Source organism: Astatotilapia calliptera, chromosome 23, assembly GCF_964374335.1.
Source record: "Astatotilapia calliptera chromosome 23, fAstCal68.1, whole genome shotgun sequence".
In the NCBI taxonomy this organism is placed as follows: domain Eukaryota; kingdom Metazoa; phylum Chordata; class Actinopteri; order Cichliformes; family Cichlidae; genus Astatotilapia; species Astatotilapia calliptera.
In genome coordinates this window covers 24,669,816-24,686,597 of record NC_137443.1, presented here as the reverse complement: position 1 = coordinate 24,686,597, position 16,782 = coordinate 24,669,816, and the positions used below count along the sequence as shown (strand labels likewise).

The 16,782-nt window shown below is 41.2% G+C and overlaps 1 protein-coding gene across 1 annotated transcript in view; it reads left to right on the top strand.

The window, feature by feature from the left end:
- Positions 1 to 16,035, top strand: part of LOC113016460 (uncharacterized) — a 35,484-nt gene extending 19,449 nt beyond the window's left edge. The window contains exons 16-54 of the mRNA XM_026159299.2: positions 642 to 686; positions 762 to 815; positions 920 to 964; positions 3,050 to 3,103; positions 3,250 to 3,348; positions 3,446 to 3,490; positions 3,594 to 3,692; positions 3,785 to 3,838; positions 3,951 to 4,058; positions 4,181 to 4,234; positions 4,320 to 4,418; positions 6,449 to 6,502; positions 6,586 to 6,684; positions 6,816 to 6,869; positions 6,971 to 7,024; positions 7,112 to 7,165; positions 7,344 to 7,397; positions 7,509 to 7,553; positions 8,545 to 8,643; positions 8,752 to 8,859; positions 9,041 to 9,094; positions 9,400 to 9,453; positions 9,752 to 9,805; positions 9,913 to 9,966; positions 10,072 to 10,179; positions 10,687 to 10,740; positions 10,821 to 10,874; positions 10,966 to 11,127; positions 11,205 to 11,312; positions 11,435 to 11,542; positions 11,995 to 12,048; positions 12,127 to 12,234; positions 13,088 to 13,249; positions 13,330 to 13,383; positions 13,471 to 13,578; positions 14,248 to 14,602; positions 14,693 to 14,883; positions 14,974 to 15,216; positions 15,293 to 16,035. Of these exons, the coding sequence (XP_026015084.2) occupies positions 642 to 686; positions 762 to 815; positions 920 to 964; positions 3,050 to 3,103; positions 3,250 to 3,348; positions 3,446 to 3,490; positions 3,594 to 3,692; positions 3,785 to 3,838; positions 3,951 to 4,058; positions 4,181 to 4,234; positions 4,320 to 4,418; positions 6,449 to 6,502; positions 6,586 to 6,684; positions 6,816 to 6,869; positions 6,971 to 7,024; positions 7,112 to 7,165; positions 7,344 to 7,397; positions 7,509 to 7,553; positions 8,545 to 8,643; positions 8,752 to 8,859; positions 9,041 to 9,094; positions 9,400 to 9,453; positions 9,752 to 9,805; positions 9,913 to 9,966; positions 10,072 to 10,179; positions 10,687 to 10,740; positions 10,821 to 10,874; positions 10,966 to 11,127; positions 11,205 to 11,312; positions 11,435 to 11,542; positions 11,995 to 12,048; positions 12,127 to 12,234; positions 13,088 to 13,249; positions 13,330 to 13,383; positions 13,471 to 13,578; positions 14,248 to 14,602; positions 14,693 to 14,883; positions 14,974 to 15,216; positions 15,293 to 15,439 (3,609 nt within the window). The 3' untranslated portion in view covers positions 15,440 to 16,035. The remainder of the gene's footprint in view (positions 1 to 641; positions 687 to 761; positions 816 to 919; positions 965 to 3,049; positions 3,104 to 3,249; positions 3,349 to 3,445; positions 3,491 to 3,593; positions 3,693 to 3,784; positions 3,839 to 3,950; positions 4,059 to 4,180; positions 4,235 to 4,319; positions 4,419 to 6,448; positions 6,503 to 6,585; positions 6,685 to 6,815; positions 6,870 to 6,970; positions 7,025 to 7,111; positions 7,166 to 7,343; positions 7,398 to 7,508; positions 7,554 to 8,544; positions 8,644 to 8,751; positions 8,860 to 9,040; positions 9,095 to 9,399; positions 9,454 to 9,751; positions 9,806 to 9,912; positions 9,967 to 10,071; positions 10,180 to 10,686; positions 10,741 to 10,820; positions 10,875 to 10,965; positions 11,128 to 11,204; positions 11,313 to 11,434; positions 11,543 to 11,994; positions 12,049 to 12,126; positions 12,235 to 13,087; positions 13,250 to 13,329; positions 13,384 to 13,470; positions 13,579 to 14,247; positions 14,603 to 14,692; positions 14,884 to 14,973; positions 15,217 to 15,292) is intronic.
- The last annotated feature ends 747 nt before the right edge of the window (positions 16,036 to 16,782 follow it).

Below are 16,782 nucleotides of genomic sequence, written 5' to 3'. Positions count from 1 at the left end.
TGTTGTTTCTGCACAGCGTTGGGCTGTGATTGCAGGTCCCAACAGCCTTTAGTGGGACCTAAGCATGCGGCATGAGGGTTACGTAACATCAATGGACTCTTTGACCTCATGCCAACCTCTTGAAGTCTGCTCCTGACACATTTTGTCAGAAACATCCACGAATAGCCCGATGTGGGTCATTTTGTGGGGCACATGTGATGCTCCTCCTGTTCCTCGGGAGTAGATATCTTTCCTCCTGCTCGATGCTCTGTCCTTCTACACCAAACTCTCCTCACTTGTGTAACGGCCCGTCTCTGGTACACACAGCAGTGTCAAGAACACACACAAAAAAGGCTAAACTAGAGAAAAAACAGTCAGTATGGATAAGGAGAACGCTAATCTATTTAATTTGTGTGAATTGTTGTTGCCTCTACTACAAGCAGCTGAACTGGAATCACACTATTTTACATAACATTTTCATAACAAACACTTCATTGCATTTATCTCATGTTTTAGTTTCAGAATGAAACAGGATTTTTAAATTAACTCCAAAATCAAACTCCAAACAGAAATTTGATCACTTGTTTCCACGTTTGAAAGGTTGTTTCGGTCACATGTGCTGCACAATCTGTGCATAACTGCTCGGTGTCTATGATTTGCAGGGTGCTTCTGGTACTCCTGGTGCAATGGGAGCTCCTGGTCCAGTGGTAAGTTAAAAAACACAGTTAAAAAGAGAGGATATTAGTCTGCTGCAGAGATACTGACTCCATCTTTGGTTTCAGGGACCACCTGGGATGCAGGGAGAAAGAGGCCGAGCCGGAACGACCGGCTCTGTGGTATGAGACAAATAATTGAGCCACATGACAAGAAAAGGAAAAAAAAAATGCAAAGATATGTTTCCACATTAAGTTATTTATCTTAATCTGTGTTTTTCTCTTAGGGTAAACGTGGCACACCCGGCCATGTTGGTAAACCAGGTCCTCTGGTAAGATCTACTAAATCTACTTTTTCCAACTCTTCTGACCACACCGAGGGACACACCTCCTTTCAGACCCTGAGATTTTTCCAAAACATAAAAATATAATTTTAATCCTCTAACATGCTTCTTTTTTTAGTGTCTAGCACATCAGAAAATAGAGAAAAATCTCCCTTGTGATTTGAAAGCAGAAGTTAATATCTTTAATTTGCATGTTTTGACTGAACAAAAACCACATAGGACAAAATACTGGATATATGATATTACTCATTATTAAAAAAAACCCCTTTAGATTAGTTAATTTAATTTGTTTAGTAGAAAAATACTGTTGCTGTTTCCAATCGCAGGATGAAAGTGCAAAATCTGATGGACGATGTAAGTAAAAAAACAAACAAACTGAAGTCTTAAAAGGAAAAAAGAAACAAAAACACAAGGAAACAGAAGAAAAGTAACTCAGGTAGCGGTTAAAAGCAAAGGGGGACAAGACAAGAGTACCGATACACTCAACAAGAGAAAACCAAACCAAACTCCATAAAAACAGACCAGAACACTGAAGTTTTCCAAAAAATCTCCAAAACTCAACCAATACAGGAAGAAGGAAACTCTGAGCCAAAGCATCTTTATAATCAGTCCGTCATCAACGAAAGGACAGAAACTCAATCAATGGACAATGTGGGTTTATTATTAATTTATCTGTTCGATAAGGGGCTCCTGTTTTAAACTGCACATTTTTTATTACCACATTTACAGCCATATGTGGTGTTAATGTTAAATATAAATCCTCAAATCAAATCCACAAAGTTAAAATAAGATGTTGTATTTAAATCCAAATGTTTGTTGTTAAAAGTGAAGACATCAGGTTGGTGGTTCGATCCCTGGCTGCTCTGATATGGATGCCAAATATCCTTGGACAAGATACTAACCTCAAAGATAGAGAGCACTTGTGTAGAAAAAGTGCTTGTGTGAGTGGGTGTGAATGGGTGAATGAGGCAAGTTGTATAAAGTGCTTTGAGTGCTCAGGTAGAGTAGAACAGCACTATATAAGAACCAGTCCATTTATCATAAAACACTAACCAGTGGCTAATATTTGTCGTGTTGTAATTTTGTTCACGTTAACCTGAATATTTAAATGAAAATTGAGAAAATTAAACAAAATTAAATTTAAATTATCAAGAGTCTGAATGTGTTCTGACAGCATTTCAGCATTTGGCGATGTTTTTATCTTCAGTCATTTTGTCCCTGTCAGCTTAAAGTTGAGGCCATGTTTGGAAAACATATCCAAATTAAAAATTGTCATGCCCTGTCAAGAGCATGGCAAACCAACAGGTGGCGATATAGCCCAAGAAATGTTAACCAACAAACAATAACACGGTGCAAACTTCATTGTGAGACAAAATCTATTTTGTTGGTCCACACATAAACACATAGTTCTTTTTTTAAGCTCAGTTTTCAGTGACCTAAATCCCATTTACCAATGGAAAAAACATCAAGATGAGTGGGAAAAACACCGGTGTACATGTGGACAGTCTGAATAATTAGTAATTCAAAGAAAAATTGTATTGACATCCAGCTGTATCCATTTAGGAAGAATTAACTTGGGGATGTGTTTTTTTTCTTATTTCTTGCTCCACTGGATTAAAATGGAGGTCCCGCTAGTTTTTTACCTGTTGCCATGGTAAATGTTGGATAGTTGGTGTTGATTGAGCTTAATCGAATCAGCCTATCTGTAACAGGAAACTCAGAGTTACTTACCTGGGCTCTCACAGACCCAGTCCCTGTCTTTGAACCAGCAAAAAAATCACAGCTTCGTTGCACTCGATCATAATAATTTTGGTTGCTCTGCGGTCTCCAACCACTGTTATCCTCAGTGTGACTGCAGTACAGCAAAAAATAAAACTTTAGCTGCTAGAACAACAGTGAAAACCAAACAGAAACCAACACACAACACAAAAACAATCACCACCACTACATTTATCCTCTAGTTGTTCTTAGTAGCCCATTTGTTTATATTTGGAGCACCATTTACCCAGATTGTCAACAAAATATCAGATTAGATTTTTCTTAAGTATTAAACATACTTTCCTTTAACCACAGGGGCCAATAGGAATCCCTGGTATACCAGGATTTCCCGGTAACCCTGGAATGAAGGTGAGATTATTTGACGCTTGAATTGTAAGGAGTCTGTTTTCATTCTCAGACACACTTCGATTAGTATCTAAGTGACAGATGTTTCTGAGTCACTGAAGTCACCCTAGAAGTACTTTAATATTTCCTGAATGTACCTGCTGGTGTAGGGTGAAGCGGGACCGACAGGGGTCAGAGGAAGTCCAGGACAGCAGGGGCCAAGGGGCGACGTTGGGCGTGTCGGGCCACCTGGACCCATCGGACAGCAGGTGTTGTACTTTATCATTCTTGTTGCTAAAATAGCTGTAGACCCATTCTGGCCTCACATTACCACCATTCCCAATTAATATTTTCGTTTTTGAACAGGGCGCGTCAGGACAGGATGGAGCTCTGGGTCCCCGCGGCTCAGCGGTAAGTGATTGCAGCAAAGCTCTTTAACCAGCTGATCTTTGTCTACAAATGTCTTACAATAAAGGTCTTTATTTAATCTATTGCTGCTCTGTCACCTGACCAGGGTATAGCCGGTCTCCAGGGTCCACCTGGTATGGTTGGTCCCCCTGGCCCCCCCGGCCCCCAGGGTTCAACAGGAGCTCTTGGGGCAAAAGGCCAACTGGTATGAGCTCTCATTTTTTAAATTTTCTCTCTCCCTGTCATGTGAGTCTTCATTTCTCTATCCTAAAATATCTGTTTTAAACTCTTCTTCAGGGTGATGTTGGAGCTCCTGGATTCAAGGGAGAGGCTGGATTGAAGGGAGAGCGGGTAAGACCAAAGCTACCCCAAAATAAAGACCCTAAAAGTTCATCTTAGATGTTATTTTGGTGGTTAGGTTAAGGATTTGTCAACTGATTCAGTGGGTATGGATTTATGTTAGGGTGACCATGGTGCACCAGGTCCCTTAGGGCCCATGGGAGAAGATGGAAAGCGTGGACCCCGAGGCGATGCTGGATCCATCGGGCCTCCAGGATCCCCAGGAGAGACAGTGAGTCCATCAAGAATATTCACAGTCCAGTCATGTATAATATATTTAATGTATTCCTTTTTTAACTCGAAACTACACGCTGGAAACAAGACAGACTAAAGCTTTCTTTTTCTTTGTTAAAGGGACCACCAGGAAATAGGGGTTTCCCTGGTGCTGACGGTTTACCAGGCCCAAAGGTGAGTATTTATGACTCTAATTCGCCATCAGGTTCATCACATTCATTTCTGTGATTTTTGAATATTTCACACTTTCTCTGAACAGGGAGCCCAGGGCGAGAGAGGGCTGCCAGGATCTTCAGGCGCCAAAGGTTTATCTGGAGATCCAGGACGCAACGGAGAGTCGGGCTTGACAGGAGCTCGGGTAAAGTCGCATGTTGTAATTCATTGCCTAGAGCAGAAGGTTTATTTCATCCTTTTGCTCATGTTTGCAGGATTTTGTATATAAAAGTGAGCGTCTGACAACCTCTGCTCACGAGGGAAATTATTCTCTTCTGAGTGGTTGGCAAGTGGTTGCTGCAGGTTGATGACATTTGCTGTGAAGCTGAAAAGCCAAAGTCATGGCAGCATAGAAGCCAGTCAGTGAGTACCTGAAAATCTCCAGTCGCAGGAAAAAATGTGTATTCCAGAATTATATTGGTAATAATGATTGATGATATTGGCTGCAAAGAGGTATTCGATGCTGGTTGGTTGTTAGCAGGTTGCCTGTTATTTACATGGAAGATATCGATTTGTCTGCAAACATGTGATAACTATTCTTTGAGTCATAGTGAAACTTGAAAAAGTTGCAACACAACCTGGAGAAGTAGAAACTTGACTTTCAAAGTAAAAATTGAGCTTTCGGAAATGTGTTGGCTGCAGCAATAAGGCACAACGTTTACTTTGAAGGTCAATGTCGAGGAGCAGTTGGCAAGTGTTTGCCTCCTGCTCCTCGACATCAGGGCAGCAGGAAAGAATTGTCAAATCATTTTACCCATAACAGGCCCACTGTACACTTAGACCTTAATGACCCCGCCCTACCAGATACCTACCTCGGCACCTTTTACTCTTTGAGGCCACCAACCACAGGAGGGTGCACAGGCTAGAAAGCTGCTGGACCAGACAAGGTACCAGTGTTGAACAACTGTGCAATACAATAAAAGGATGGTTAAATGGTCATATTTAACTTCAGAGTAAAGACTTCTGACCTCAGCAGCCATGAAATCCTTCAAATCCTTCAAAAGCAGAGGTCCCAGCATCATAACTGATCCTTCTCAACCTTCTCACAGCATCTTCTCTATCACAGAATGCTAAACCAGAACCTGTGATTTCAGAGTGTAAACTGCTTTTAAGTTTTTATTAGGCACAAGATTTTATTCTGCTCTAATAGTCGCATTTTATTCTATACTGCCTCTTAATTCTGTTTTATATGACCCAAAATCTCACGTATGATCCATATTTATTCTGTTTATTAATGTTTATTATGGCACTTTATTGTGATTTAGGGCAGGGATAGCTCAGTAAGGGCAGGGATGGCTCAGTAAGGGCAGGGATGGTTGCCCCATGATCGGAAGGGCGGGGGTTCGAATCCACTGAACAGCTACCATGAGGTACCCCTGAGCAAGGTACTGTCCCTACACACTGCTCCCCGGCCGCCTGCTTAGTGGCAGCCCACTGAGTGAATGGGTCAAATGCAGAGAAAAACAAGTAATTTCCCCACGGGGTCATTATATAGTATACATTATTTATTATGGTTCAAAGTTCAAAACTCCAGCAACTGCTTGCCAACTGGTCAGGGAATGCACAGATTCATCTGTTCAGATTGCTGCACTGCAGGCTGCTTCAACAGCAAACTGACTTAAAGTTAATCTGAAATTAGTTGGTCTTTAGGTGTTGCATCTTCATTAAATTATCCTTGAGAAACTTGCATGTGCCTGAATTTTATGGCCATACTCTGTTTTAAACTGCAATCTTCAAGAGCGATTCTAAGTTGGTATTTAAATAAACATGCATAGCAGAATTAGCTAGTGACAAGAAGTGCTAGCTTTGCTTGGAGTCTTTATAATGCATATAAAAAACTGCATATAAAAAATATGTGGCCTTGCAGCCTTAAACCTGCATTCCTACTTATGACCACTGGAGAGCGACCTTTCTACTTAAAAAATAAGTCAAGTTATGTAAACATGTATGAAAGAAATTATTCTACTATGACTTCAGTAACCTTTTTCGGATGAGCTTATGCTATCAAACACAAATCTGAAGTCTGATTTATTAAAATATAGTACTTAGTTTGCAAATTATGGTCCCCAATAGAGTCAGAAAGGATGATGAAAAATAACCTCAAACTCACCTGAACTTAACCAGAAACTCTTGTTTCATTCAGCATTTAAAAGACTTGTTTGTGTTACTTCACAGGGTCTCACAGGTCTCATAGGTGCCCAGGGAGCAGAGGGGAAGCAAGGACCGGTGGTATGTAATCAAATGCATTAACTTTCACCACTTGTAGATTTGCACACACATGCTCAGCAGTAAATGTGTTTCTGTCTTCTCAGGGATCCGCTGGAGACGACGGCAAACAAGGCCCAGCTGGTTCAACTGGAAACAGAGGCCCAGCTGGGCCGATGGGCCTGCCGGGACCAAAGGGCTTCCTAGTCAGTACGAATGAGTGTGGCTAGATAAGCCTAATGAGAGAAGCCAGATGAATATATATGTAAAAATAAATGCAAAAAAAGCTCCATAATAACACAAAATATGCTGATTGATGGTCCCTGTTGTTTTTTAGGGTGATGCTGGGAAGGCTGGAGAAGCTGGAAGTCCAGGAGCTCCAGGTCAAAGGGCAAGTTGATACAAATACAGCTCATACTTCCTGCTGAGGCTTCACGCTCTTCATCTCAAGCACAAACATGCTGATAAATGCTGCTCTTTACTGTCCTCTAGGGACCAAATGGAAAAGATGGAGAGAGAGGCGCCGCCGGCCCACCTGGCCCAGCTGTAAGCATCCGTATCAGCTGAGAGTTTCTCATTATTAATAATGTAAACAGTTATGTTTTTAATATAATGTGTTTGTTTGTCCTGCAGGGTCCTGCAGGGAAGAGAGGAGAGCAGGGATCCCAGGGAGTGTTTGGCTTCCAGGTACTCTTCATCACATAACGCAAAGAATTTAGTTCCTATCACTGGAGCTCAATCTCACTTTTAATTCTTTATTTTATTTATTTAACCAGGTAAAAAAGGAGATTGGCCACGATTAAAGTTCTTCTCTATTGTTTTTATGATTATAAAATAAAATAAAAACTGTTTGGGGTGTTTTTAGGGTTTGCCCGGAACACCAGGCCCACCCGGAGAGTCAGGAAAGCCAGGTGACAAGGTACGACTCGGGTATTTTAAAATATTTTTCAAGTTAACCCACATAATATAAATTGTGCAGGGACTTCTATACAGCATGTAAAATCTGCTTAATGTTTTTTTTTTTTTGTAGGGCCTTGCAGGAGAGATTGGGGAAGTTGGCGCTACAGGACCAAGAGTAAGTCCGTTAGTCCAATTTCCACTTTTCTATTGCTCAGTTCTGAAACTTCAGATCATCACAGTCCAGCTTGAAACATGAACATTTTCTGTAACCCACCCATAGCTCTAATCATCGTATGAATAAGAATTTCGGTGCATCCCTTTGTGTTTTCATTGATTGATTTTGATCGTCTGATGATTGTTATAAATTTTACTTTTCTTTTCGGTTGAACTTGTTTCCAGCTAATGATGATGAGCTGTAAGAGTTAAGGATCTAAAATAGAAAACAAATATTAGTTTCATAACTTATTGATGATTTAGTAGTTGAGTTTCTTCTTGAAATGTCAAAAGTTTTAAAAAGGTTTGATTTGGTAACCAGTCTGAAAGGATTTTTAGAACATAAATGGAAATATATCCTAAAATTGTATAAAATGGGATTAACTTAATTAAAAGATGCATGTATTATTATTATATGTGAAAAAACAGCGAATACAAAATGTTCTTTTTTTTTTAACTTGTTCGTATTTTATAAAATGTCAAAACCTGTAGATTAACATGCAGCAAAACAGATTTATTTAAGATAACTTATAAAGATAACTCTTTATTGTCATTGCACAGTCATGCTTAGTACGATAGTACAATGAAATTGGAAAACTGTTGCACGTTAGCACTAAGCACATCCAGTGTTGGGAAGGTTACATTTAAAATGCTACAGATTACAGAATACATGGCCGTTAAGTTACTTAATGTGAGTAACGTATTCTGAATACTTTGGATTACTTGATATATTATCATGCTTTTTACAACTACATGAATGTACTATTGCTGTGTGATTTCTATTACTGAAGTCTTCTCGCCACCGAGTTAACTTTGTTAGCTGGCGTTAGCTGAGGTTAGTTCATGGACTGCAGACTGTTAGACTTGATGGATAGAATTAAAAACCTGCTAGCTGCAAATAATCATGTGCAGTTCTGAAAGCAATACCAACTAGATTTTGGTTGTTCTTGCAGGGAGAGAGAGGTTCTCCAGGAGAAAGAGGTGAAACTGGGCCCAATGGGCTGCAGGGACCCAAAGGTAGTCCAGGTGCACCCGGACCAGATGGGCTAAAGGTATGGTAACCATAAAACTACTGATGCTTAACCCTGAACAACAAAAAGACTCATTGCTTGCATTAAATTGTTTATAATAAGCCTTGCTGCTTACTTTGCACATTTTAGGGTAGCCATGGACCCAAGGGTGCTGCTGGAGAGCCAGGAGGTCCAGGACTTCAGGGGATCCCAGGAGAAAGAGGCATACCCGGATCTTCAGGCCCGAAGGGAGATGCTGTAAGTTAAAGAATACATTCATTACACCATCTCCAAAGAAAAAGACAGCAGCTTTACCAATAGCATGACTGTAAGAGGAGCAAAATGTAAGGTACTGTGAGACCTCGAGATATTGGGGATAATCAGAACCAAAGGAGGGAAAACTAAGAAACCATTAAGTGAACCTGATTTGTTCTAACAGGGCGCTACTGGAGAAAAAGGACCAGAAGGAAAGGCGGGGGCTGATGGAGCGAGGGTGAGTCCCCATAACCGTGATCCTTACTGCAGATGAAAAAACTGTGTGTCGAAATATTTCACTTCACCTGAAGCAAGTTTGTGATTAAATCCAAATATAAATCCCTCGAAATTCTGCTGGTTTACTTTATGATTTCTCTCCAAGTCCACTGTGCAAAGACAAAATCAAGATTGTTAATGTGAAAAACAACATATGAAATCATAGTCTACTAATAAAAATAAAAATAAAATTCACTACCTGCAGCCTGCAAAGACTAATATATGTCTAAATTATGTCTAATATATTTCCTCATGTCATTGCACCAGGGGCTTCCTGGTCCCATTGGACCTGCTGGTTCCAGTGGACCAAACGGAGTGAAGGTAAGCATAAAAGCTGTTTTTCAGCCCAGAAATGTGTTTGTTTCAGTTTAATGATTTATCACAAAGCACAGCTACAAGATGATTAACAGTGACCCTGCACTGTTTCTGTAAAACTGATTTAGAGCTCTTCAAGTCCCGTAAGGTGATTTTGTGATGATTTTATGATAACTTGTGAACATTAGATAAAAAATATATTGTTAGAGGGCTTTAAGGACTTTGTATTTATGTAAATAAACTCTTGTTAATAAATACTGGTTATGTATTTTTGTTTTTAAATATTTACAATATTTCATTTCAGGGTGAAACCGGCCCATCCGGACCAACAGGGCGCAGAGGAACAAGAGGAATCGCTGTAGGCACAATATTTTATTTTACATTTATTTGAGCTGATATTCACTTTTTTCAATGCTGTAATTTCTTCTTGATTGTGTGTATTGGTGTGTGTGACCATGTTCACAGGGATCTACCGGTGAGCCTGGTCCAACTGGTGCTGCTGGCTTCCCTGGACCTCCTGTAAGTGGCCTGTTACAGTGTGACGCACAAAACCACCGAAGGATTAACAGAATATTAAACTAGAAGGTAACTGAAGAGAGATTCATCTCTTTTTTTCTTTCCCAGGGTCCTGATGGTCAGCCTGGGGTCAAAGGTGAAACAGGTGAGACAGGTCTGAAGGGAGAAGCAGGATCACCTGGACCTCAGGGCGTGGCTGGAAAACCAGGAGAACAGGTACGCTGCCAAATGTTTTAATATATAAAATCTGAAACAATCCTTATTAATGTGGGTTTACAGTTTCTGTGAAGCAGAATTAATCACAAAGTTTTAGTTTTACATGTTCCAGTCTGAAAAGTACAAAAGCAGTGCACATATATTCAGTATCAATGGCTCTAATAAAAATCTTAATTAATATGAAAAGGAAAAATGCCTCTTTTTCAACACTTTCAACACATTTTTACAACACTGTGAAGGAGCCACCCCTCTTTTTTGAAGGATTTATTTGAAAGTTTTCACTCATGCATTTGTTCTTAGGCAAGCGTCACTGGACCATGAGGGTGATTGGCATGCATTTCGTATGTCGCTTGGATGTAATTGGCATACATTCTGAGAGAAAAAAGTGTCTCTGGTTATGCTTTACTTATTTTGAGAGCTACATTTGACCTTCGTTTCTCTTAATGAGTAACTTGACAGGAAGTAGATGGGTCGCGTGAAAAATTGTCCTGTGTCTGTGTTTTTCAGGGACCTGTTGGTGTGACCGGGCTGAAAGGTGGCAGAGGAACAAAGGGTCCAACGGTGAGTATTTTGACCCGGACAAGGCTCTCCAAAACTCGGTGATGAACATATTTGAGGTAAAACTTGTCTCCTTCCCACAGGGCTCCCCCGGTTTTCCTGGATTGCCTGGAGGAGTTGGTCCACCTGGTCCTCTTGTGAGTTCCTTATAAAAACAAACCTTGAAGACCTGATGCACAAAAACATCCAGTTTTCTTTTATTAAGTCACTTTTATGTTTGTATTTCAGGGTGCAGTTGGAGCAGACGGGCCTATAGGTGCTCCAGGAAAGCAGGGTCCTCCCGGGATTCGAGGAGAGAACGGAGGTCAGGGACGTCAAGGCGAGCATGGACCTCCAGGGCCACCCGGCGGATCTGGAGAGAAAGGAGAATCTGGAGAGGACGGTCCTCCTGTAAGATGAAGTTTTTTGTTGTTGTTCAAATTCAGAGATGTTTCAGTTGCTCATCAGCTCTGGTGCTTCTCCGTCAGGGTCCTGATGGGCCTCCAGGACCTGCTGGCGCTGCAGGGCAGCGAGGAATTGTCGGCCAACCCGGAGTCAGGGGAGAGAGAGGCTTGCTGGGACTGCCAGGTCCTGCTGTGAGTGCTCCCGCTAATGTTTCCTCTTTATTGTTATCGCTCACAAAGGCAACTTGCTCCTCAGCAGTGCCATTTTTTATGTTAGAGTTAGATGAGGAGGTTTGTGTTTATTTGTGCCTCAGGGTCAACCGGGAAAAGCAGGAGCACCTGGACCTCAGGGAAGCACTGGTCCTCCTGGGGGTATCGGTTTACCAGGAGCCACTGGGCCAAGAGGAGATCCTGGACCCGAGGTTTGTCCTTGAGATGGAGCTGTATTAATCAAATCTGACTTTTATTTAAGCGGTTTAAGGCTTCAATCTAAAGTGACTCTCAGAAAGTGCTGTTTATGTCTAGAAAACATAACTAGAATGTTTCTGTAGCTCAAAAGCAGATTTCTTTGACTGTTCAGTATTCACCAACTTATTAAAAGTTTATTAAGACAGCAGTTTTGTCACATTTCTTTTAACCTGTCAGTTACAGGCTTGCAGGTTTGTGGCCTTTAGCAACGACAGCACATAAAATTTGTTTTCAGTATCAGTACATTCAGCTAAACACCTGGAAATCATAGTGCCATGTGAGTTTTTGTAGATGACTCAGCCTTATATATCACAGATCTGGTTTTTCCTTCCTCTTATCAGAAGTGAACAATTTCTTGTTTTGTTTTTCTCAGATCTTAAGTTTCTAATATCATTTGTTTATTCAGGGTATTGTTGGAGCTGAGGGGCCTCCTGGTAAGGACGGCCTAGTCGGAGAAAGGGTAAGATAAAATGTATAAAATGTATCTGTGTGTTTGTTTTAGAGGCTTGGTGTGGTCTAATCTCTGGCCTGTTTGTAGGGTGACAGGGGCAATCCTGGCCCAGAGGGTCTGGCTGGTGGTCCAGGGTCTCCAGGTACTGAGGGTCCAGTGGGAATAACAGGCAGTCCAGGTCAAATGGGTGTAAATGTGAGTTTAACAAACAGATCAACCAGGACTACAAAAACTAGAAGGTCTCTGAAAAAAAAATGACCACAACAAAGAGGGATACATTTCTAACTTTTTTTTTTTTTTTTTAAATCATGGATGGTACCAGATGTAAAACACGAGGACACGGCCATGTGGTAATTAACATGTAATCCAGCAGCCTAGTAATACTGATAATGATGTCAGCCTCTCATGTTTACGCTGTAGGCTCCACAAAACGTCCCCTCAGAAGTCTAAATCAGGCCTTTCAACTTTAACAGCTGTGTAACTGACAAAGGTGTGAACAACTGACAGTTAATGAGTTATGGCTCATTTAAATGCCATTATCTGATTGGTCATCTCCTTCCTGTCTCTGATTGGTGGATACTTTTGATGTGTTTTCACTTGCATTTCAGATAAATGGCTGAATCTGATTGTAAGACTCCTTGAAATGGACGTACACAAATGTAATCCTGTTGAGAGTTAATTATTTATTTATCCATACAGTATTGGATAGATATGTAATTCCAGCTCAGGTTAAAGCCAAATCATCACAGCTGCAGTGTCTCAGCTGCCATTCATAGTTTAAAGCTACTCTCACTCTCATGTGGACACACATAGTAATGGGCAACAATCCCAGACACCAACATAGACACTTTGTTCTTTTGCTGATTTTCAAAATAAAAGTATATTATTTATTTTACTGTGAGTACCCACTGTTATCTCCCATCAGATATTTTAGCCAATTAATTTTTTTAGTTCTCTTTTTTTTAACAGCAAGCAACAGATTAAAGTTCAGCATTAAACTCGAGCTACATCTTTAAATCCACAACTGTTACGTCTCTTTTGTTTTTAGGGTGAAAGAGGCCCTCCTGGACCCCAAGGACAGCCAGGAATACGGGGAAAAGTTGGCCCTCAAGGACCACAGGGGGACAAAGGGGCTGCTGGAGAGCCTGGGGAGAGGGGTCAGAAAGGTCACAGAGGATTCACCGGGCTCCAAGGCCTGCAAGGAACAGAAGTAAGAAAGATGTGTGGACATTAAGGTTACATCATGGAAACAAGAAATTAGAAGTTTTAATGTACTCCTTTGTGTTTTAGGGTGCCACAGGAGACGCAGGAGCTATAGGAGTCGTTGGACCAAGCGGTCCGAGGGTAAGCAATAATCAAAATCACATTAAAAACTAAACATAATTTCTCTTCCTGTCGTCTTGTGAAAATGTTTTTCTGATATCCACACAGGGGCCTCCTGGAGTGGTCGGTCCTCCAGGTAAGGAAGGAAACATTGGCCACCCTGGAGCTATGGGTCCTCCTGGAAGCAGAGGGAGCAGCGGAGATATCGGAGCACAGGTGAAAGAAGCGGGAAAGAAGCTGTGATTTTTTTTTCCTGCATAGATGAAACAAGCGTGTACAAAAATTTCCATTGTGACATATTCCAGGAACATTTCTGCACTCCGCAGTCAGACTTTGAGCACTTTACCACACTTATTTTATCAGTACAAAATACATTTATGTGCTTGTACAACGGTTTTCTCTCTGGTTCATGCATTACATTGGATACATCTGATAAAATTACAGTGAATGCTGTTTGTTCAGAACAAACGGGGAGGCCAGACAGACACGGGGGCACGACTGGGAAGATGGAAAGATGTGATTTGGAGCTATATAAATAAAACTGAATTAAATTGCATTGTAAACAAAGCATCATTCTGGACAGAGCTTAAACTTGTTGCTTTTAGCCTGTGATTTCTCAACAAAAGCATGAAAATATTAGCTGAAAACTCACGTTTGCCAATCGCCAAAGATTCGGTGGGATGGATTTTCATCGTCACAGCATAATGAATCATATTTTAGGATGGCAATGTGATACTTTACACCTAAAGTTAAAGTTAGAAGTCAAAGAGAGATACTCAATAAAATTTCAAGAGGTAGAAAGTCATAGTAGATCATCCTCTTTGGATCAAAAATAGCTTTATATTTTAGTAACTAGAAAGGTAATTAATCATTTTCATTATTCAGGGCCCACCTGGTGAACCAGGCCCCCCTGGCCCTCCAGGATCCCCAGGACCTCCCACCTCACTTTCTGAAGACCTTTTTGCTGGCCTGGTCGATTACGAAGCACAAGGAATTCCTGAAGCCGTGGAATTCATTGAGGACGCTGTGGCCGCCGAACCTCCTCTGCTTCCCGAGTTCAACAAAGATGAAGCCCTTCCCAACAAGAACTCGGCCACACTGCGGGCAGACACCGGCATCCACGCCACGCTGAAGAGCCTCAGTGGAAATCTGCAGAACTTCCGCAGTCCTGACGGCAGCAAGAGGAACCCTGCCAAAACCTGCCAGGACATCAAGAACTGCTACCCACAGAAAAGCAGCGGTCAGGATCTGCACTTCTTCAACCATTTACTGGTTATTAGATTTTGATTTTTCTACAGTTTCAGTGATGGCGCTTGTATTTCTCATACAGGTCAGTACTGGATTGATCCAAACCAAGGAAGCGTAAAAGATGCCATCAGGGTCTTCTGCAATATGGAGACTGGTGAAACCTGCATCTCTGCCAACCCACCCAACATTCCCCGCAAAGCCTGGTGGACGAAATCAAGGCCCAATGACAACAAACCCATCTGGTTCGAGGCTGACATGAACGGTGGCACCAGGGTAAGGAGTGGATGCTTTTCTAGAAGTGGCATGCATGGTGTAGTTGCTTAAAAAAAATCACTGAGCTGTTCATATGACGTGTGATTTCAGTTCCGCTACGGCAACAAGGAGGAACAACCAAACGCGGTGGCCGTGCAGCTGAAGTTGCTACAGCTTTTGTCCAAAGAGTCGCACCAGAACGTCACCTACCACTGCAGGAACAGCGTTGCTTACAACGACGAGAACAGTGGGGATCTGAAGAAAGCACTGGTCCTCAGAGCCTTCAATGGTCAAGAACTGAGAGCCCAAGGCTCCAACCGGCTACGATATACTGTCATTGAGGACGGCTGCTCGGTGAGTCTTCGATAAAATGCCTAAATTAGTTTTTCCTGGAAAATACACTGACTGATGTTTCTGTTGTTGTCCTTAGAAATCAAATGGCGCATGGGGTCGGACGGTGATTGAGTACAGGACTCAAACTTCAACCAGGCTGCCTATCATGGACTTGGCCCCCATGGACATCGGACAAGCTGATCAGGAGTTTGGCCTGGACATCGGCCCTGTGTGCTTCTCATAAAACAAGAATCCCCAGCACAGGGTTGACTGAAACTGAGTAACATCATCATCAGGGATTATAGGGAACAGGACAGGGAAGGGGGGACTTCTTTTTCTGGGAGAAAGACGAAGGCCAGATGTTTCACAGAAGTTGCTGAAGCACAGCGAACGAGAGCTTCGCAACCGCTAGGATATAATTTATTCACCTCGTCGATAAATTCACCGAACTCTAGACAAGTTCTCTGCAGTTTAGATGGAATGTAACCTTGCATGAACTGTGGAAAAGTCTTTGCAGACGAGTTAACATAAGAAGTGAAGGTTTACAGTGAATAAAAGCATTCAAACCTTTTCATTTTTATGGCTTTTTTTTTCAGTACATGCACATCCAAAGGCCAGGATAGAGAGACAGAGAGAGAGAGAGTTAACAGTAGTTTTTAATTTTCATTGAAAAGTATGTTTGAACTAAATTATTAAGTTTTGTGCAGAAACTCATTTAGCGGAAACCATTTGTATCTCCTTTTTAACACGACTGTAAATGCGAGGAATGACTGTAAATGGCAAATTATTTGTTTATTGTTGACTATGGATGTTTGAATAAAATGTCTTTCTTTGGACTGACTCTGCTCCTCCTCAAAACCAAAGCGAGAAAAGGTGAATAAACGTTCATTTTGATTGAAATTATGCAGGGTCACGAGTGCCAAAATGAAATTAATACATATATTAGATTATTAATCAATTTTAATTCATTCATTTGAACTAGAAGTGATTAATTAAATATGTTAATACTTAATATCAATTTATTTCATTTACAACATTTGATACAGTTATTTAATTACAATTTTAATAAATAATTACATTTAATGAATTGCTTGTATATTTAGTTAATTTATTTTGGCCCTCATCGCCCTCCATTCTACCCAACTCAAAAACCCACTATCTCACCACTAGAGGGAGCCAGTGCTTTAGATTTCAACATCTGAGCACAACAACCCAGGTGGCTTGGGTAAATAAATGCTGATGATTTTGTTTTATAGATCCTCCATTATATAAATATATATTTAAAAAAAATTACAAATCCAATATAAGTGTATACTTATTAATCTGACTAAATATTTTTCCAATGGCAACACTTTTTAAAAAAAGACAGCCGGAAAGAGAGGGAGCGGGAAGGCGTCCTTACAGGAAGAAAAAGCCAAAGGTCAGGCAGCATATGTTTCTGGGTCGACCTCTCCTCTCCTCGCTTGCTGAAAGACGTGACACTCTCGCCATTTCCTGCTGCCCGAGCTCGCTGCACATCTGTCGAGGTGGTCATTTTTAGTCAGGCCCTGCTATTTTCATTTGAAGTGTGGAAAGTTGTACGGAGCC